This window comes from Crassostrea angulata, chromosome 6, assembly GCF_025612915.1.
Source record: "Crassostrea angulata isolate pt1a10 chromosome 6, ASM2561291v2, whole genome shotgun sequence".
Taxonomy (NCBI): domain Eukaryota; kingdom Metazoa; phylum Mollusca; class Bivalvia; order Ostreida; family Ostreidae; genus Magallana; species Magallana angulata.
In genome coordinates this window covers 57,066,960-57,085,489 of record NC_069116.1, presented here as the reverse complement: position 1 = coordinate 57,085,489, position 18,530 = coordinate 57,066,960, and the positions used below count along the sequence as shown (strand labels likewise).

The following is an 18,530-nucleotide window of genomic DNA, read 5'->3' as shown; positions in this document are numbered from 1 at the left end:
ATTTTGAAACAACTTTTGCATTACATGTTTTAACTAAATATTTATACATCAAAAGATATCTCAGAAAATGTGCAAAAATTTCGTGAAAAAATTTGGTGCCAATTTTCAGGTTCAGGCGAGCTTTGAGGCCTTTAGCAATTTTCATCATTGGAAGCATGGGGGTACATCTATATTCATTCATCTACAATCCCTGAAAATTTCAAGCTTCTATCTTGATTAGTTTCGGAGGAGATGCGTGGACAAAATGACCCTTAAAAATTTACAAAATCGTCAATATCTGAAACCGGAAGTGACGTCATCATTTAAAAATTTTATAATATGTAGCGCCGATCATGCTTTATCCGTCCTAAAAATTTTGTGCGAATCGGTTGGGTAGTTTTTAAGAAATAGCGCTCCAAATAAGTCAGAAAAAGAAAAAAAAGAACTAGAGCAAAGCTCGTTGCAAAGCAACGAGTGGGTCTTCCAGTGGTGTCGAGAGTAAAGATAGAAGTTCCTGTATGAAGCAGAGTTCTAAAACCAACTACAAAGAAAATGAAAAAAATATTTTTTTAAGAATCGAATAATTCTTAGAACGACCTAACAATGTCTGAATGATTTCAAGAACGAATTAACAAAAACCTTAACAATTTCTAGAACGACTTAATAAAAACAAAGTCCCGAATGTCTTCAAGTACGAATTAACAATTTCCGAATCATTTTAGGCACGAGTTAATTTAACTTTTAACATAACACTATTTTCTTAACCAAGAACCTGGAATCAAAATTTCCGGAAAACTCAATTTTTAAATCCCAATATTTTTGTAATGCATCGTCCGATTTTAAAACGGATTTCAGTTTTAAATTAAGCTTAATAAAAGCTCCCTTTTTGCTTGATGATTTATATCAAATTATTGGTCAGAAAAGAGTTATTATAAAAAAGACTTAATAGCCCTTCTGGCCCCTAATTTGAGGGGTCAGCCCCTTTTTCTTGATATCAAATAAAAGGTCTCGCTAATATAAACATATTTTGTTCTACAACTGTTCACGAATGGTTAACCGTTATCGAGATATCTAAACAACTGTATTTTAGGGGCCGACCCTTTAACTCTTTACCGGGGCCACTAACAACAAAATTTATGGTATCATATTGTTCAGAACATTATTTTGAACAACTTTTGTTCTACATTGCTTTAAAAAATATTTCTCCTTTTTCACAGATATTAATGATCAAAGTTTTGAATTCTGGCCCCTTGAAACCCATGATTACGTAATATATGACTTAGGTATGATACTGTATAGATAAACAGTTGTACAATGGACATTTTTGCTTCTATAATTAACAACAAATAATCGTTCAGTAAAGAGTTATTGTAAGAAGATTTAAGACTCCTCTTGACCCCTAATTGGCGGGGCCAGCCCCTTTTTCTTGATATCAAATGAAAGGTCTTGCAAATATAAAAATATTTTGTTAAACAAGTGTTCACGAAATGTTAACCGTTCTTAGGATATCTTTACAAATGTGTTTTTTAAGAGCCGACCCTTTATCTCCTAAATGGGGCCATGAACAAAAAACAAAAAAAATTAAAGGTGGCATATTGTACAGAACATTATTTTAAGCAACTTTTGTTCTTTAATGCTTTTCAAAATATTTCTCCTTTTTCATATATTAATGATCGAAATTTTGAGTTTCTGGCCCCTTGAAACCCCTAATTACGTAACATATGACTTAAGTATGGTACTGTATAGATAAGCAGCTGTACAATGAACATTTTTGCTTCTATAATTAATAACACATTATTATTCAGTAAAGAGTTATTGTAAGAAGACTTTACAGCCCTCTTGGCCCCTAATTTGAGGGGCCAGCCCCTTTTTCTTGATATCAAATGAAAGCCCGTGTAATTTGAAACAACTTTTGCATTACATGTTTTATAAAAATATTTGTACATCAAAAGATTTCACAAAAAATGTGCAAAAATTTCGTGAAAACATTTGGTGTCAATTTTTAGGTCCAGGCGAGCTTTGAGGCCTTTAGTAATTTTCATCATTGGAAGCATGGGGGTACATCTACATACATTCATCTACAATCCCTGAAAATTTCATGCTTCTATCTTGATTAGTTTCGGAGGAGATGCATGGACAAAATGATCCTTAAAAATTTATAAAATCGTCAATATCTGAAACCGGAAGTGACGTCAGCAAAAATTTAACTAAAAACATTTATCCCCTCCGATGTCCTATAAGTCCGGAAAATTTTGTGCAAATCGGGCGAATAGTTTTCGAGAAATAAAGCTTTAAAGAAGGCAGAAAAAGAATGTTAAGAATAACTAGAGCAAAGCTCGTTGCAAAGCAACGAGTGGGTCTTCCAGTGGTGTCGAGAGTAAAGATAGAAGTTCCTGTGAGAGTTCTGAAACCAAATACAAAGAAAATTTTAAAAAATATTTTAAAAAAATCGAATAATTCTTAGTACGACTTAACAATGTTTGAATGATTTCAAGAACGAATTAACAAAAACCTTTACAATTTCTAGAACGACTTAATAAAAAATGTCCAGAATGTCTTCAAGTACGAATTAACAATTTCCGAATTATTTTAGGTACGAGTTAATTTAACTTTTAACATAACACTATTTTCTAGACCAAGAACGTGGAATCAAAATTTCCGGAAAACTCAATTTTTAAATCCCAATATTTTTGTAATGCATCGTCCAATTTTAAAACGGATTTCAGTTTTCAATTAAGTTAAATAAAAGGTCCTCTGTTGCTTTATGATTTATATCAAATTATTGGTCAGAAAAGAGTTATTATAAAAAGACTTAATAGCCCTTCTGGCCCCTAATTTGAGGGGTCAGCCCTTTTTTCTTGATATCAAATAAAAGGTATCGCGAATATAAACATAGTTTGTTCTACAAATGTTCACGAATGGTTAACCGTTATCGAGATTTCTAAACAACTGTATTTCATCTTGAACTTCTGGCCCCTTGAAACCCCTAATTACGTAATATATGACTTATGTATGATACTGTATAGATAAACAGCTGTACAATGAACATTTTTGCTTCTATAATTAATAACAAATTATTGTTCAGTAAAGACTTCTTGTAAAAAGATTTAAGACCCCTATTGACCCCTAATTGGAGGGGCCAGCCCCTTTTTCTTGATATCAAATGAAAGGTCTTGCAAATATAAACATATTTTGTTCAACAAGTGTTCACGAATGGTTAACCGTTCTTAGGATATATTTACAAATGTGTTTTAGGGGCCGGCCCTTTATATCCTAAATGGGGTCATGAACAAAAAAACTTAAGGTGGCATGTTGTACAGAACATTATTTTAAGCAACTTTTGTTCTACAACGCTATTCAAAATATTTCTCCTTTTTCATACATTAATGTTCGAAATTTTGAATTACTGGCCCCTTGAAACCCCTTAATACGTAACATATGACTTAAGTATGGTACTGTATAGATAAACAGCTGTACAATGAACATTTTTGCTTCTATAATTAATAACAAATTATTATTCAGTAAAGAGTTATTGTAAGAAGACTGTACAGCCCTCTTGGCCCCTAATTTGAAGGGCCAGCCCCTTTTTCTTGATATTAAACGATAGCCCGTGTAATTTGAAACAACTTTTGCGTTACATGTTTTAACAAAATATTTATACATCAAAATATATCACAGAAAATGTGCAAAAATTTCGTGAAAAAATTTGGTGCCAATTTTCAGGTTCAGGCGAGCTTTGAGGCCTTTACAAATGTTCATCATTGGAAGCATGGGGGTACATCTACATACATTCATCTACAATCCCTGAAAATTACAAGCTTCTATCTTGATTAGTTTCGGAGGAGATGCGTGGACAAAGTGACCCTTAAAAATTTATAAAATCGTCAATATCTGAAACCGGAAGTGACGTCAACAATTTTTTTTACTAAAAACATTTATCCCCTCAGATATCCTATAAGTCCTGAAAATTTCGTGCAAATCGGGCGAATAGCTTTCGAGAAATAAAGCTTTAAAGAAGGCAGAAAAAGAATGTTAAGAATAATAATAATAGAAAGAAACAGTAGAAAAACAAGAGGGTCTTCCGTTGGAAACGGAAGACCCTAATAATAATAGAAAGAAACCGTAGAATAACAAGAGGGTCTTCCGTTGGAAACGGAAGACTCTAATAATAAAGAAAAAGAAACCGTAGAATAACAAGAGGGTCTTCCGTTGGAAACGGAAGACCCTAAAAAGAAACAAAGCAATACCAATAAGGTCTTCCGTTGGAAACGGAAGACCTTAAATACTAGCAAGAGCCATATTTAAGTGTCATATCGATCCATTTTTAAGCTAACTGTGCATGCATGTACAGTAGGCAGGTAGGTACATAAGAGTAGGGAGGAAATAAACAATAGGACATTTGGAACTAAATAAAAAGGAATAAAATGAAAATATAAACAGTTTAAAATTTAAAATATCACACCTTCAAACAGGCACAGGGCGCTCTCTCTCTCTCTCTCTCTCTCTCTCTCTCTCTCTCTCTCTCTCTCTCTCTCTCTCTCTCTCTCTCTCTCTTTCTCTCTCTTGGGGTAGGGGGTTGCTCTGTATGTATCATAACCATTAAAATTAGTACCTTTGACAAACTTCTTGTAGAGCAATAATCTCTAAAAAATTCTTTGACGTTCGTTGATACCTAAACAACATTAGGTTGACAATGATGCAAGGTATGTCGCCAGAACGGTAGCACGGTAAAACATATTATTAAGATGTAAAATCAACCGAAAGGCATCTTTAAGAAATAGGAAAGTATAATTCAAGCACGTAGCATTATTGTTTAAAGTGTGTGGGGGCAGCTTCATCCAAAACATCTTGACAACCAATTAAAAAAAAGAGTGAAGTTTACAAAATCATGAAAGATAATACTAATTGTTATAATATTTCAATTCAATTGAAATTCCTTATCTTCAGTTTCATTTATTACATGCTTAAGCAAAAGTGGAGGTGTGGGGGGGGGGGGCAAATCGATGATATTTCCATTTATTATATGTAAAGTTCTACAAATGTCTGCCCCTTATCGATGATACGTGCACGTGTCTGTGATGTGTACACGGTATGCTCTGGAGTATTCTCATGATCCCAGTATGGACTCGTCCACTAATCAGCGTGCAAAAATTTTGAATGGGACATATTTTGGCTTTACCATTCACGCAACGGCTGAGATCTCGATACAGTTTCTTTTGTAAATGAATATATACATGGGTGTATTATGTTTAAATTCAAACTGATAATTCTTTGCACTGTTATTGAGGGTAATCCAACAGCAATTATTACTTACATTCTACCGTGATAGACAATATGTAACAACTTGTTGCGATGACCCACCTCACCAATATCTACCGATTAAATACAGCTAATGTATTTTAAATTAGGATTACACACGTGTATGGTGAACAACCCTTTACTTGAAAACTTTACATCATTACATTCCATATAACATTTTCGTCCATTGTGAATGTAAATGCGGACATCAAACATGCATCTGATTCGGTACATTTTTGATTTTTATGAAAGGTCTTGATCGATATTGCTTGCTTCCATTGTCTGCACTGTTTCGGAGAAGGTACATGTAACTTTTACACCTTAGACATGCCTGACGTCAGGCAATGAATGACAGGATAAACATTAAATACATTAAAAATCTATCTATCTATCTATCTATCTATCTATCTATCTATCTATCTATCTATCTATCTATCTATCTATCTATCTATCTATCTATCTATCTATCTATCTTTCTTTTTTTCTTTCTTGTTTAGTACATACCGCATAAAGAGGCATTCCAACATCATAAAATATTGCATTTGTATATTCCTGACACAGTTCAATAGTCGAAGTTGGTGCAGGCACAGTAGTTGTCACGTTACTGGTTTGGTTTTGCATTCTACAAACATATTGACAATGGCTAAGCGTTATTTTTATATGTATGTGTTAAGCTTTTTAAAAGATCCTTAAAAGTATTGTAATATTTTGTTACTTACTTGAAAATAATCGTTTGAAATATAGCATATATCATTAGCGTAGTATTTCATCTTGATATAAAGAAATGTTTTCTTTGATTTTTTTTTTCATTATGATTCAACTTTGACGGACAAGTAAATGTCTGTCTATTTTTTCATGACGAAAATTTATCTAATTTTATCAGCTTAGACTTTTTATGTATACTTACATGTAGCCCATGCTTATTTACGAGCCTACCGTTTTAGGAAAGAATGATAGCTTATTCGATGATAACATGACACTAATTCTTGCCTGAATGGACGTAATGATTACAGGCTTAACTTTTAAAGATTGGTGAGCTAGCGCTGTGGCCATCGTAAAACACTGAAGCAGATTTCTAAAACATTGGTTTATATTTCTGAATCGATTAATTAACAACAGGAAGGCACAGTGGTGTAGCCTACTGGAATTGTGTTGGAGTGGGGTCTCAATTTAGAATTGTGAATCTAGAGTGGATGTCACATCGGCAATGGCATATCTTATTGCCTTTATCATTATGTAGTTACTGTAATTTCAATTTCGAGGTGAAAATTTTCAAGAACCATTGCAATCGTATCTTCTCGGGCCTTTCCGGCAAGCTCGGAAAACATATCCGAAGTTGTTTTCCGAGCTTGAAGGAATTTAAGATAATGTAAGCTATCTATTATGATATTGAATATAACGTATGAGACCTTAAGCTATTGTTACTTTTTGACATTTACAATAAAACACAAAACTTAATGTGAATATGATAAAACGAAATTCAAATGGTACAGTTTATCTACAGTAGTTAAGTATTCCCAGAATCCCCCACTATGGAGTCGAGCATGCGTATTCCAGTGAAAAGGACTAACGTAGTTGCTAGCGCTCGAGAGCTTTAGCAATAAGCCTAGGTTTAATAAAACGGATGTACACGCGGCATTCCGAGCAGCCCGAGTTCTATTCGCTTTTCACTATTTACTATACACTATTCAAACTAATATAAACATGCTAATATACGAAAAAACCAGTAATATAGTAAAAAAAAAAATTATAGCCATGGTTGATGCTTTTGATGGGCATTACCATGCTTTAAAAAAAAAAGAATGGGTGTCTGTTTTGTATAAAAGAAACATTCTGCATAAAATAGTAAATTCTGTTTTACTATTAAGGCTATTACTAAGGCAGGCGCGGATGGAAAATTAATCCTTATGGGCATGTTAATTGTTGCAACAGCGGAAAAAGAATATTTTCTATTACCACATTTATTTTCAGAACTCATTTATCCACTAATAAATGAGGATAAAGTTTACAATCAATTAAAGTCTTCATTTTATTTTGACTACAAGTACGTAGATTCTGGGAAATAGAAAACACGAGGCACGATTTTTACTGCCAAACTGAAAGGGACAAATAAAACTATGTGGTCTAAAATTTAAATGATAATAACATTTGCAGGGGTGTGTATATTTATAAGATACATGTAGATCGATATATCAAATTTGAGCTGAATTTGTGCAACGGTGGTTGGTAAAATGATCGAAAAGTGATTTTTTCATTTTTTTTTTTGGAAAGTGTAAGAGGCACAACTCTGTCAAAAATCATTGCACCGGAACTATATTCGAACTCGGAGTGTATATTAATAAGGTACATCTATATTGTAAGTTTGAGTTGAATGTGTGCAACTGTTGTTGAGATAATGATCGGAAAGTGAATTAATGATGGAATGACATGTACAGAAGGACGAAATGACGGAACGGGGCAACACTATATGCCCCAGCCATGGCGGGGCAGAAAAATCCTGTCTCACTAGTGAAATAACTTCTGTATCCAACTATAGAGCATTGAATGTTCTCTATTTGTTTACTGATTATAATCTCTTTAATAATGTTTCGGTCGGATAACAAATTGATTTTTTTTTTGAGAAAAAAACAACACGAAATGCAATTCTTGAAAATAGAGTAAATCGATTTAAAATTTCTATTCAATGTACGTGAGCCTCCAAAGTATCCAGCATTGTACTACTTGTAGTTAAACTCGAAAGTTTATGTGAGGACGAGATGTTTTCAGACAGATTTCACTCGTCAACGAACCTCCTTAAGCTTTTTTACTATTATTTCTTTTCATGTATGAGATGGTTTTGAAATGATTTTTTTTTTTATAAAACGTTGTTTCTTTTTTAGTTCCGAGTAATATCTACTTCTTCCTGCATGTTTACCCATTTTGCGTTGTTTTTTGAAAATTGACACGTTATATTATCACATTACAGTAAGACTAGGAAGCAGTTTTAAAAGGCTTTGTCGGTGTTAGTAAGGACGTCAAGGAAACAAACGTATCACCCTTGAAATATTTGCATTTCTTCTCTCAACTCAACGTTAGTCAAATATCCTTGTTCAAAGAGGATAAATGTAGCGTGAATCATGAATGCATATGTTTTAATTAAAATGCTAAGCGGAACAGAAATAAAATTTAAGTTATTAACTTGAACTTAATTGTTGTTGTCCGATATTCAAATGCATCAAATTAAAGAGAATAAAGCATGACATTGATATTATTAATTCAAATGATTTTTGCAAAGAGTAAGACGACAGTTGAAGGATAAAAGTAGCTGATTGATAACAACTTGCATAGTAGTTAAAACTGGCAGACTAATTCGAGAATCTCTGCTGAAATCTCATTTCAAAGAAAGTTATCTAATAGAAATATTACAACAACTTACCTCTTCACTTTCTGGTTTCCAAACAGTGAATGATTTTGGGGGGAAATGATGTTTCCGTTTAAATACTAAGAATTAGCAGGTTAAAAAAACATATTTTGCTATTTTTTAAAAATGAAAACGTGTTATAGTCACGTGTAAGGGTATTGCTTACGTAATTTATGTTTCCAACCGAATGATCACCCAACTTTTTAATCTTAAAAAACCCCCACTTTACCTAAAAAATAAAGTGCTTTTAACACGGGCCATTAATCACCAGGTACAAAGGCATTGCTAATTGGTTACATACATGTAACACTTTTGAAATAACAGAATTTTCAACTTAATAATACAGATGAATCTAAATTGTTAATGTGAAGTCTATAATTGTATGATTCATAACTTTTAATGTAACATATAATTGTATAATGGATATGACTCATTTGTTTTGACTGAATATAAAACAAAATATGGTTATATCAAGGGGAGGTATTTTCTTTTTAAAAATAATGAATGACTCGATGGTAATCACAGAGAAAGAAATATAACAAAGCTATTTTTGTATGCTCCTTGGTCGGAATGTTCAGACAAAGTCAACACAATCTTTCTTTTTGATTTTGCAGCGCACGCGGTGGAATTTGCAGGTAAAACCCGTAGTAGGATAGGGTGTTGTGAGACAGAGGACAATAAAAAGGCATATTTTATAACGTTTTTATTATATGAGAAGGTGTCCGATCTAGGCTAGCGGAGTTTTCATATACACTATATCAACTAGATTTAAATTTAAATGTTATCAGACCTATGACGTCCTGACATCAGGATCCTTGACAAAACATTCCCTTCTTCATATGCTTTTTTGTTTTTTTAATCGCAATCTATGGCCCATGAGGCATATTTTATACATGTAGCTACACAATGAAATTGTGTGATCTTGTGAAATATACATGCATGTTTAAGAAATAACATCTGCATCAATATTTGATTTAATGCGTACGCATGTGCAATATTAATTTAATATTAAATTAAATTGTCTGAGATTGTCCGAAACTGAAATTTAGAAAGTGTTTCATAAACAAACATACCTTTTCTTATTCTATTACAATGATTCCTTGGTGGGAGACTAGTGTTTTCTTAAAATCTTTCAGAACTCTATGCAGTTCAGTTGACCCTTTATCATCGATTTAATGAAATATCTTAGTCACGGAAGTTCCCACTTGACTTAATCCCTCACCTGTTTATCGTTGTACTGTTGAGCAACATACGTTTAACGCTAACTTAGCAATTGTTAAATCCTCTCTAAATTTTATACACTTGGTTTTCATATATTTAAATCTGGAAGGCTGAAGCACCTATCAAATTGTAGTCTTGATTACAAGTTTCCAAAACTATGTTTGATAAACAATAAAGCCAGTAAAGCATGGGAAAAAAATGGTATTTTTTTTTAACTAGTAACGTGTATCTTAACATTCAATTTAAATAAGAACGCATATTTTGATATTATAATAGCTTAGCGTGCTGACTTAGCATTAAAGAACTAATACTAAGTCTAAATAATGCAAATAACAGGGAGAGAAGTACCGAACCTGATATCAATGTAAAACAATGCATCACAAAATAGAAAACGTGCTGGCATCGCATAAAAGAACAAGTACTAAATTATGCAAATAACATGGAGAGAAGTACCGAACCTGATGTCAATGTAAAACAATGCATCACAAAAAAGAAAACTACAAATTTTGGATATACTAGTATGAAACATATCAGTTTTGTAGATATTTGCTAAAATATTGAAACACAAAACTGGTAACAAAAGGAACAAATCTAACCAAATCTAATATAGGCAAGTACACCTAGAACTATACCATACATAATACATAATGAAATTGATCCAGACACATGCTCAACATCATTTCAAACATGCTTAGAATTATTGGCCATATATATAGGCCAGACGGAATTCGCAGTACCTTATTGTTGCAACACGATAATTTATGCAAGAAAGTTCTGAACATTTTAGGTACATATAATTAAAAAAAATATAGCCAACAGAAGTTGAGATCTGTATGCAACAAATGAAATTTCTATGCAGTGCTGTGAGATAAACATGCAATAATGTAAAATTTGTAAAAATTGCCACGAGGAATCCAAATGAATGTTTATAGTTTAGAATGACATAATATAAGATTTAATCAAATTCACTTCCAGATAAAAATAATCCTGAATACAATGGAGATCCACTTAGTATCAGCATGCCCTTTCACAACAGAGTACATCGGTTCGTTAAGTCTTAGAACGTATATTTCTTCTTTCATTGAAGTGAAGAGTCGCTGTTGCGGTATTTTCTCACTTCAATTAAATGTGTGTGCGGAAGGGGGAGTTAACGCCTCTATTTCAAAAATAACAAAAAATGTCCTGTTTCCTTAAAGAAGCTTTACATTCCTGAAGGACTCCATAGACATGGACATTATAATGTGTGTGGGCAGCTGGTTCCCGATCCTAATGGTGGTTAAATGATTCTTTGAAGACTTTGAAGCGACAACATAGGATCAAGAACAGCTGTTGGTGTCCCCAGTGACTGCTCCTGTCTGGTTGATTTGGGGAGACAGTTCTATGGCAAATACGGCAAAAAACGGACATTTAGATCTTGACAGATTGTGTCACCTGAAGTATGTATATTGTGACCTAATTGTACCATAGCTCAACGAATTGCATAAGGACATGTCGACCCGCATCAATTCCTATCAAATCCTAAAATTATAGACAAGTTCCAGGATCAGATACCATTTGTCACTCGTTGGGTACCTAACAGATCGCACAACAGTGGAAACCTAGTATAATAGAAATCATTCAAAAGTTAATCATTGGACAGACAACTGAAAGTGCAGCAAGGGAAAACCTCGATGCGTTGACTCAAAACAATTAGGCCCGATGGAACAAACATCATACTGTCTTGAATAATCTTACTTCATGTATATTCCACCGATATTAAAAACTCAGCCAGTAGAATGTCGGATTCTTATACTAAATTGTTTCTCTATTTGAGAGCGATTATTTCACGAATATATCAGAATTTTTACTGGCCATGTTCATCACGATAAACATATAACTCGTGTTTACACGAGTATCCTTTATTTTACTCTTGGGTAAATTATTGTAACTATAAAGATAAATCAGACTAAACCATGTTGCTGTCAGATTGTGAGAAGATGTAGGGAAGTATCTCAATTCATGTTATTAGTTATTGGAAAATTATCAAGATTATTCCACTTGTATCAAATAACGTCCTTAACGAGAGAAAAGCAATTCAGGAACTATACAATCTATTTTGTTTCCTGGTGGTATACGTGCATGCACTCAAGGTGTATTGTAAATTCATTGATTAATGATACAAAGTTCAAATTGTTATTAAGAATGATCAATTCTATTAAAGGTTTCTATAAGATCCCCAGAATTTCTCTCGAAAAATCTATTTTAGCGTTACAAGTACACATGTTTACATCATATACGAGGTCTTCATGTGAATTTTGGGAAACAATTTCTGTTGTCTGATTAAACAGGACTAGATAGCCGTGACCGTTTTAGGCTATGTTCATGTCCTTTTAATACATTAGAAATTGAAAAGTTTAACCTAAAATATAAAAAGGTTTCTTTGCTAAATAAAAGTTTAAGGTTACATTTTAAATATATAAGGTAGATCTAATAGATGTTTCGTTGACCCCTCAGACTTCTTCAAACTCTTTGTTGGACATAATAAAACTGTATACATTTGTAACCTACATGGAGAAAATTCTCACGAAGCATTATGGTTTCAGCATTTTAAATTGTTTTAATTACATGATAAAACTATAAAATTAATATAGTTTTTTTGTTATGCGTGTATTTTCTTTATTGGGTTTTATGTAATAAAGTTAATTAAGAAATAAACAGCAGTTTAAAATGTTCACTGGGATATGAGCTTGGTTAGTCACGTGATCAAATCCCGTGAAGCCTGAAGGGGTTCTCAGAAGATTTGACCATGTACCAGCAAAGTTCATATCCCAGTAAACTTTTTAACATTGCTGTTTTTTTTACTTATATTTACATTTAAGGCAAATTGTTCAGAACTGTATAAACTGGCAAAAATGTGTTTATTTGTTTACAATAATCCAAGCGATAAGCGCGTGCTATGATAATTGTGATCTTATGAAAAAGTTCATTTAAGAAATAAACAGCAATTTAAAAAGATCACCGGGATATGAAGTTGGTTAGTCATGTGATCGAATTCTGTGAAGCCCAAAGGGTCTCTCAGTAGATTTTCACATACAACCTGTTACTGTCATAAATCAATTGTGTATATTCAATTTATATATTGTTATAAGTCAACGAGTTCCGATATAAATTGTTGATATCTATGATTTTATATTACAGTTAAGACAACCGGACCAAAGAGTGATTAGTGCTTGTATACAAATCAATAAGTGTTGGTCAGAAGCAATGATGCTAAGATTGTTACACAAATAATAAAATAGAAAATATAGGCGTAAAACACACTAGCGACTAATATTAAAGTTATCTTAACATTAAAGTATAATAGAAAAAAAATTAAAAATGTAAATAAAACATTTTTCTTTAGTTTAAATGATTATAAACATCTTATATGAGAGAACGTGTCAAATGTGTCCTGAATCTCGGTTACTTCTTCTCTTGTTGAGTAACATTTTATTGTTAAATGGTAGACTACATGTACATGTTTTACTTCTTATATATATTCATAAGTTTTGGTTTTGTTTGATATTTTTTTAATAAGGAAAATTATTGCAAAATTATATCATTGCATATATATTTTCCTGATGATTATCTTTAAGTTTGACTCAGTTTAATTGATATTAACATAAGGTTTCATGGAATGTTTTTTTTAAAGTAAAGTCAAATAAAAGTGAGGATTTTTTATATGAGTAACTTTAAAAAAAATATTTATATATTTAATATCTTTAACATATGTGCAAAGAAACGAATCATAATTTTCAAATATCTAGGGCCTATTTCAATCTAACTTGCAAAAGATAACATTTATTGTAAAACGACAAAATGTTGCAGGATTATGTTCACAAAATAAACACTATTATGGTATACATACTATGGTTAAGATAGCAGTGTAAATATTTATATATGTTATAGTGATATACCCTTAGTTAGGGAAACAATTCGCTATCAAAATTTGAATTAAGAGTATTTCAAATTCATACATAACAGATCATGTATAGCGTCTACAATACTTAGTTCTCTCGACCTACAACAAAATGAACAATTTCACCTTCCTTTGTTCTGTACTATCTGTGATTGGTAAGTATCAGTTTTTATAGACGTTTTAATTTGATTAACTTTAAATTTATAATTGTATAATTATTAGAAGAAACAAAACTGTTTATGCAATAGAGGGACGACACGTACGTACGACACACAGAAATTGACGCTTCAAGACATCAGATCACCTGTTTATCATGAAAACTATCCAGACAATGCAATTTATGCATTGACTTTAAAAACAGAAAATCTCAAAGCAACAATTCCTCTGAATGATACTGACCTAAGTGTGGTACAATTTCGATTTTCTACACAGTGTGATGATTATTTACAAGGGGGTATACAAAATTTAAAGGGACATAGTTACTACTTGATTTTAAAAATTTTTCCTAAAATTTTCAAATTTGATTTTTTTTAAATTTTTATTTTGTTTAGTGCTTTAGTACAAGGTATTTCTTATCCCCTAAATCGTCAATAAAAACAGAGATATTCATCAATTTTTGTAACAAGCTACAGGGGTCTTTTTTCTTTGTCATTTATTTAACGTTATGTCGTATTTTCCTCTGAATTCAGGGTTGAGTATTCAAAGCAAAATTGAATATAAAAAACACTTGTAACTGTTAATTTGTTTTCGTAACAAATCTTGCAAATAGAACAAAACTGCTTAAAACAGACCTGATACACGTTTATTGAATCAATGTAAACAAAAACAAAGCTTTGTTTTCATAACAATTGATATTGTGAGCTCTGTTTCGTTCTAATATTTTGGCAAATGACATTAATACATGGCGGACTTAAAGATGTACATGTGTATACCTTAGTGAAATATTTTAATGTATCAAAAAGGAGAAATTAAAACTCCGATTTAATCGTGATTATACCCTTTTCATTTGTCAAATAAAAGTGTAAAAATATGGCAACCTTTATTGTAGAATTAAATGAACAGAACATATTTACATTAATTAGTAAGGTTAAGAGGACGGAACCATGTTGTACGCTAATATTGATATCTAATCGAGGCACTTGATGATTAAGCTTATTTTGAAGTATAAAATATTCACCCCAACCTTCAGGCTTGAGAATATTGTACTTTTGGGGTAGCTTAAGTTATATATGAAAACATAAAATAATAAACGTTATTATCAACTCTGGCCTTTCAGGTGAATATAATGAGGCTCAATTTGACAAATTATTAAGTCATAAAATAAAACCATTAATATATTAAGTTCCCTCCATTTAATTATGAGCAAACAGGAAACATTTTCGAGGTAACATTTGTGTCGGATAGCATAGGCAACGCTAGAGGATTTAAGTTGTCCTGGAGAAGTACATGTATATGGAACCTGAGTTTACAATAACACGAATATTTAAAACAATTCAAACAAATGATGCTATAACAATGCATTCAGAATTTGCAATCATATTTTGGACAAGACAGGACTCATAACATTAACACTATTTTGTAGCATTTACACCTGGCACAACTGTCTGTAAAACAACTACGACAACCGAGGCAGCAATCGAAATGTCGATAATTTCAACAAATCCTACGACAACAAGATCAACAAAGATGTTAACAACCCCAACCTTAATCTACACCAACACAATATTCAAACCAAGGATTCATACAACTAGACCAGGTAAACTATTTCAAACACAGCGATTGCAGAGCTTAAGTAAAAACAGTGTAACAAAAGTTAACTACGTGTATGTATCAAAATATCATAAATCTAATAGTGGTTTTAGATGTGATGGCTCAATTGATAGCGAGGACTGATTTAGACTCGGTCGCCAAAAATTAGAATTCGCTCCAGCTAAAGAAAATCTTTGTTATATTCAAGTTATTGTCTAAATTTCCTGCTATATCGAAAGATACTCACTACATATTGTTTCCTCGCCTAAGAAGGCTTATATTTAACAGTTATTCAAGTACTATCTAAATTATTACATCAAATAACCTTCCAATTCCCTATCTATGAATTGGAAAAGTACAATTCTACATGTAACCTTTAGCTTATTATCTCTCTTTTTTGCTGATAATTTAAATGATTATATGTTCTGCGAACAGGCCAAGTTGAAGTAATTGAAATCGTAACCATGACCATTGAATTTTCAATAATTATAGAAAATTAAGTTTTACAATAATGAAAATTGATTTGGAACCTTAAAGCAGAGCAAAATTTTCAGTTCGTCTTTGTAGGTGTTCTGATTGTACATTAATTTTGCACACTCTAAAAAAATTTAGACCTTTTTTTATACACAGTTAAGCTATAATTTTATGGAAACAAAAATGAAATACTATAGCTATTTAATTTTAGGGGACATATGGAGACTAATTTGTAACATGTATCTTACAATAGTATATTTTCCTGCGAACAATTAAGAATCATAATTTTTTTTAGCACAAACAGTTACAAGCAGACAAGGAAAACCGCTCTATATAGATGACACAACTAGGAGGTCGAACATAGCATCAATTACGACACGCTCGGTGTCTGAACGAAACGCTACAGTTCCGGCAGGTAGTTAACTGTTTTTGTAATCAGATTTCTGTTTTTTATTATTTTACAAGAATATTTTGCAGTTCTTTGTATATTTTTTGTGTGTGTCAAATACACAATATACAAACCCAAACACATCCCAGATAATAGATAATTATTAAAAAATCCTTAGGTTTTAATCATGTGTAGAAAAATACATTTATGTACAAAGTCAGGATCATTAACCAAACAATATCGTGTTTCATTTTCTCGCATTTTATTCGCCTGCTCAACGCACAATGATTTAACGAACTGGTTTTATAAATAAGCGGTCAAATTTGACTCCATGTTCATAAGTTTCCTTCATGCCACAAGGCCAAATACCAACGTATCCATATTTTTGACAATTTTCTCACCTCGTGCCTCTTAACACAACCATGTTTCACCGGTGATTGCCTACCGTTTACAACAGCTGTTTATCATATTATATAAATGTAGAGAAAAACAGTTTTGAATATTTCATTGTTCAAAAATACTAACTATGGTGAATTATATTATTTACCATTAGACTACACAAGACGTTAAGATATTCAATAGTCTAATACAAGAAACTATTAGATATTGTGAAAAGAAACCATATGATTGTGAACAGCCTTATCATTGATTACTCTACCTCTCCTAGATTTATGAAACGATCGTGATGGAGTATTTAACCTATTAAAACAAATGCTGATTTTTCCCTTAAAAGTTTCATAATTAATATGATAGCTGATATAAATATAAACTTTTTTTACTTATTTATAAGTAAGAGCGTTAACATAATTTTAAAAAGTACTTTATTAAGACAAAGTTTCATGAGGTAACATTTGAATTGTGTCAGATGTTATTTTATTTTCTGTTGCATAAATCATTTTTAGCAGAATTTTTTATTGAAAATGATAAACGTTCTTTTATATTCTAACTCCAAATTACTTTTCAAGTGAGTACAAAAATTAAAATGAATATTAACATCTTACTTTGGTCCATAAATACATTCTATTTAATAAGTAAAACGAGGAGAAACACGCAATGATTTATTCTAAACACTGTTTTGACTTTTTCAGTAGATAATCAATCAGCTACATTTAATCTTCGAGAGATAAGTATGAATATAAGTATGGATTTCTTTATAATTGAATTTCCACACTGCAAACAAAAAATTAAAGCGTCGCTATTTCAACTGTTATTCAATTACCTATTTATTTTCAGCATACTTGATCACGGGTATTAGTATGATAGAAGTTGCTTTGACAGCCATCGCGATATACATTGCAAAACAACGTCGAATGAAATTCAGGTAAATTACGAACTTAAGAGAGAGAGAGAGAGAGAGAGAGAGAGAGAGAGAGAGAGAGAGAAAGAGAGAGAGAGAGATTGTTTGAAACGTTAAGATGTTACATGTATGTTATTGTTCTTATTGTTTTAATGATAGGAATCTAGGACACAAAGAAATCCAGAGAAAAACAACTAATCCCTACCATAGCCTATCAAAGGACAGTGGAAATGGAAAATATGAAGTCATTGAACTGAAAGATTTATCCTATGATCAAAGTCAAGAGCAAACTGAACACAATGAATGTTCATACATTGAAATTATTGAACATGAGTATGACTACTCATATGGAGACAAACCACCAGTCATCGCCAAAATTATGTAAACATTGCTCGCGTCAATCGTCAAAGGTATACATGTATGTATACTTGTAAACAAAATATGAGTTCGGGAAAAGCAAAAATATATCCACTTCAGGTCAATCCTACATTTAACTCACTGAAACATTAATATGAATATCTAAACACAAAAAACTGCATTAATGTATAAATAACATAGATTCTGGACTTGGTATGGTTGTTAACTGGTTAGAAAATCTCATTTATTGAATTTTAAATTACCTCCCCCCCCCCCCCCCCCCTCGATCTATACATTTTTTTTAATGCAAAACCATGCATTTTCTATTGATATTGAAATATTTACATTCAGTGTATACCAGTATCCCCATATGTCTGCATTGGAAATCTGCAACCTTCGATTTTCTTTGAATACACATTCCTAATTCATT

The 18,530-nt window shown here is 31.9% G+C and overlaps 2 protein-coding genes across 5 annotated transcripts in view; one reads left to right on the top strand and one right to left on the bottom strand.

Moving 5' to 3' along the window:
• Positions 1-10,034, bottom strand: part of LOC128189314 (stimulated by retinoic acid gene 6 protein-like) — a 38,277-nt gene extending 28,243 nt beyond the window's left edge. For 2 of the 4 annotated variants that reach the window (XM_052860869.1, XM_052860871.1), the window contains exons 1-2: positions 8,693-8,824; positions 5,782-5,899 (exon numbers count right to left, since the gene is read on the bottom strand). In XM_052860869.1, coding sequence (XP_052716829.1) covers positions 5,782-5,898 — 117 coding nt within the window. In that variant the 5' untranslated portion in view covers position 5,899; positions 8,693-8,824. Of the gene's footprint in view, positions 1-5,781; positions 5,900-8,692; positions 8,825-9,750 lie in introns of those variants that run through there. The other 2 variants (XM_052860870.1, XM_052860872.1) reach the window with 2 other exon arrangements.
• A 3,913-nt stretch (positions 10,035-13,947) lies between these two features.
• Positions 13,948-18,131, top strand: LOC128187168 (uncharacterized). Its single transcript, XM_052857415.1, has 6 exons — positions 13,948-13,990; positions 15,418-15,591; positions 16,354-16,473; positions 17,535-17,573; positions 17,680-17,767; positions 17,903-18,131. The coding sequence occupies exons 1-6, from the start codon at positions 13,948-13,950 to the stop codon at positions 18,126-18,128; spliced, it is 690 nt and encodes a 229-aa protein (XP_052713375.1). The 3' UTR covers positions 18,129-18,131.
• The last annotated feature ends 399 nt before the right edge of the window (positions 18,132-18,530 follow it).

Excerpts from the sequence above, each read along its gene's own strand:
- LOC128187168 (XM_052857415.1), top strand. The coding sequence starts at position 13,948 with ATGAACAATTTCACCTTCCTTTGTTCTGTACTATCTGTGATTG. Across the intron at positions 17,574-17,679 it reads ATTTAATCTTCGAGAGATAA|CATACTTGATCACGGGTATT; the intron begins GTATGAATATAA and ends ATTTATTTTCAG. Across the intron at positions 17,768-17,902 it reads CAACGTCGAATGAAATTCAG|GAATCTAGGACACAAAGAAA; the intron begins GTAAATTACGAA and ends TTTTAATGATAG.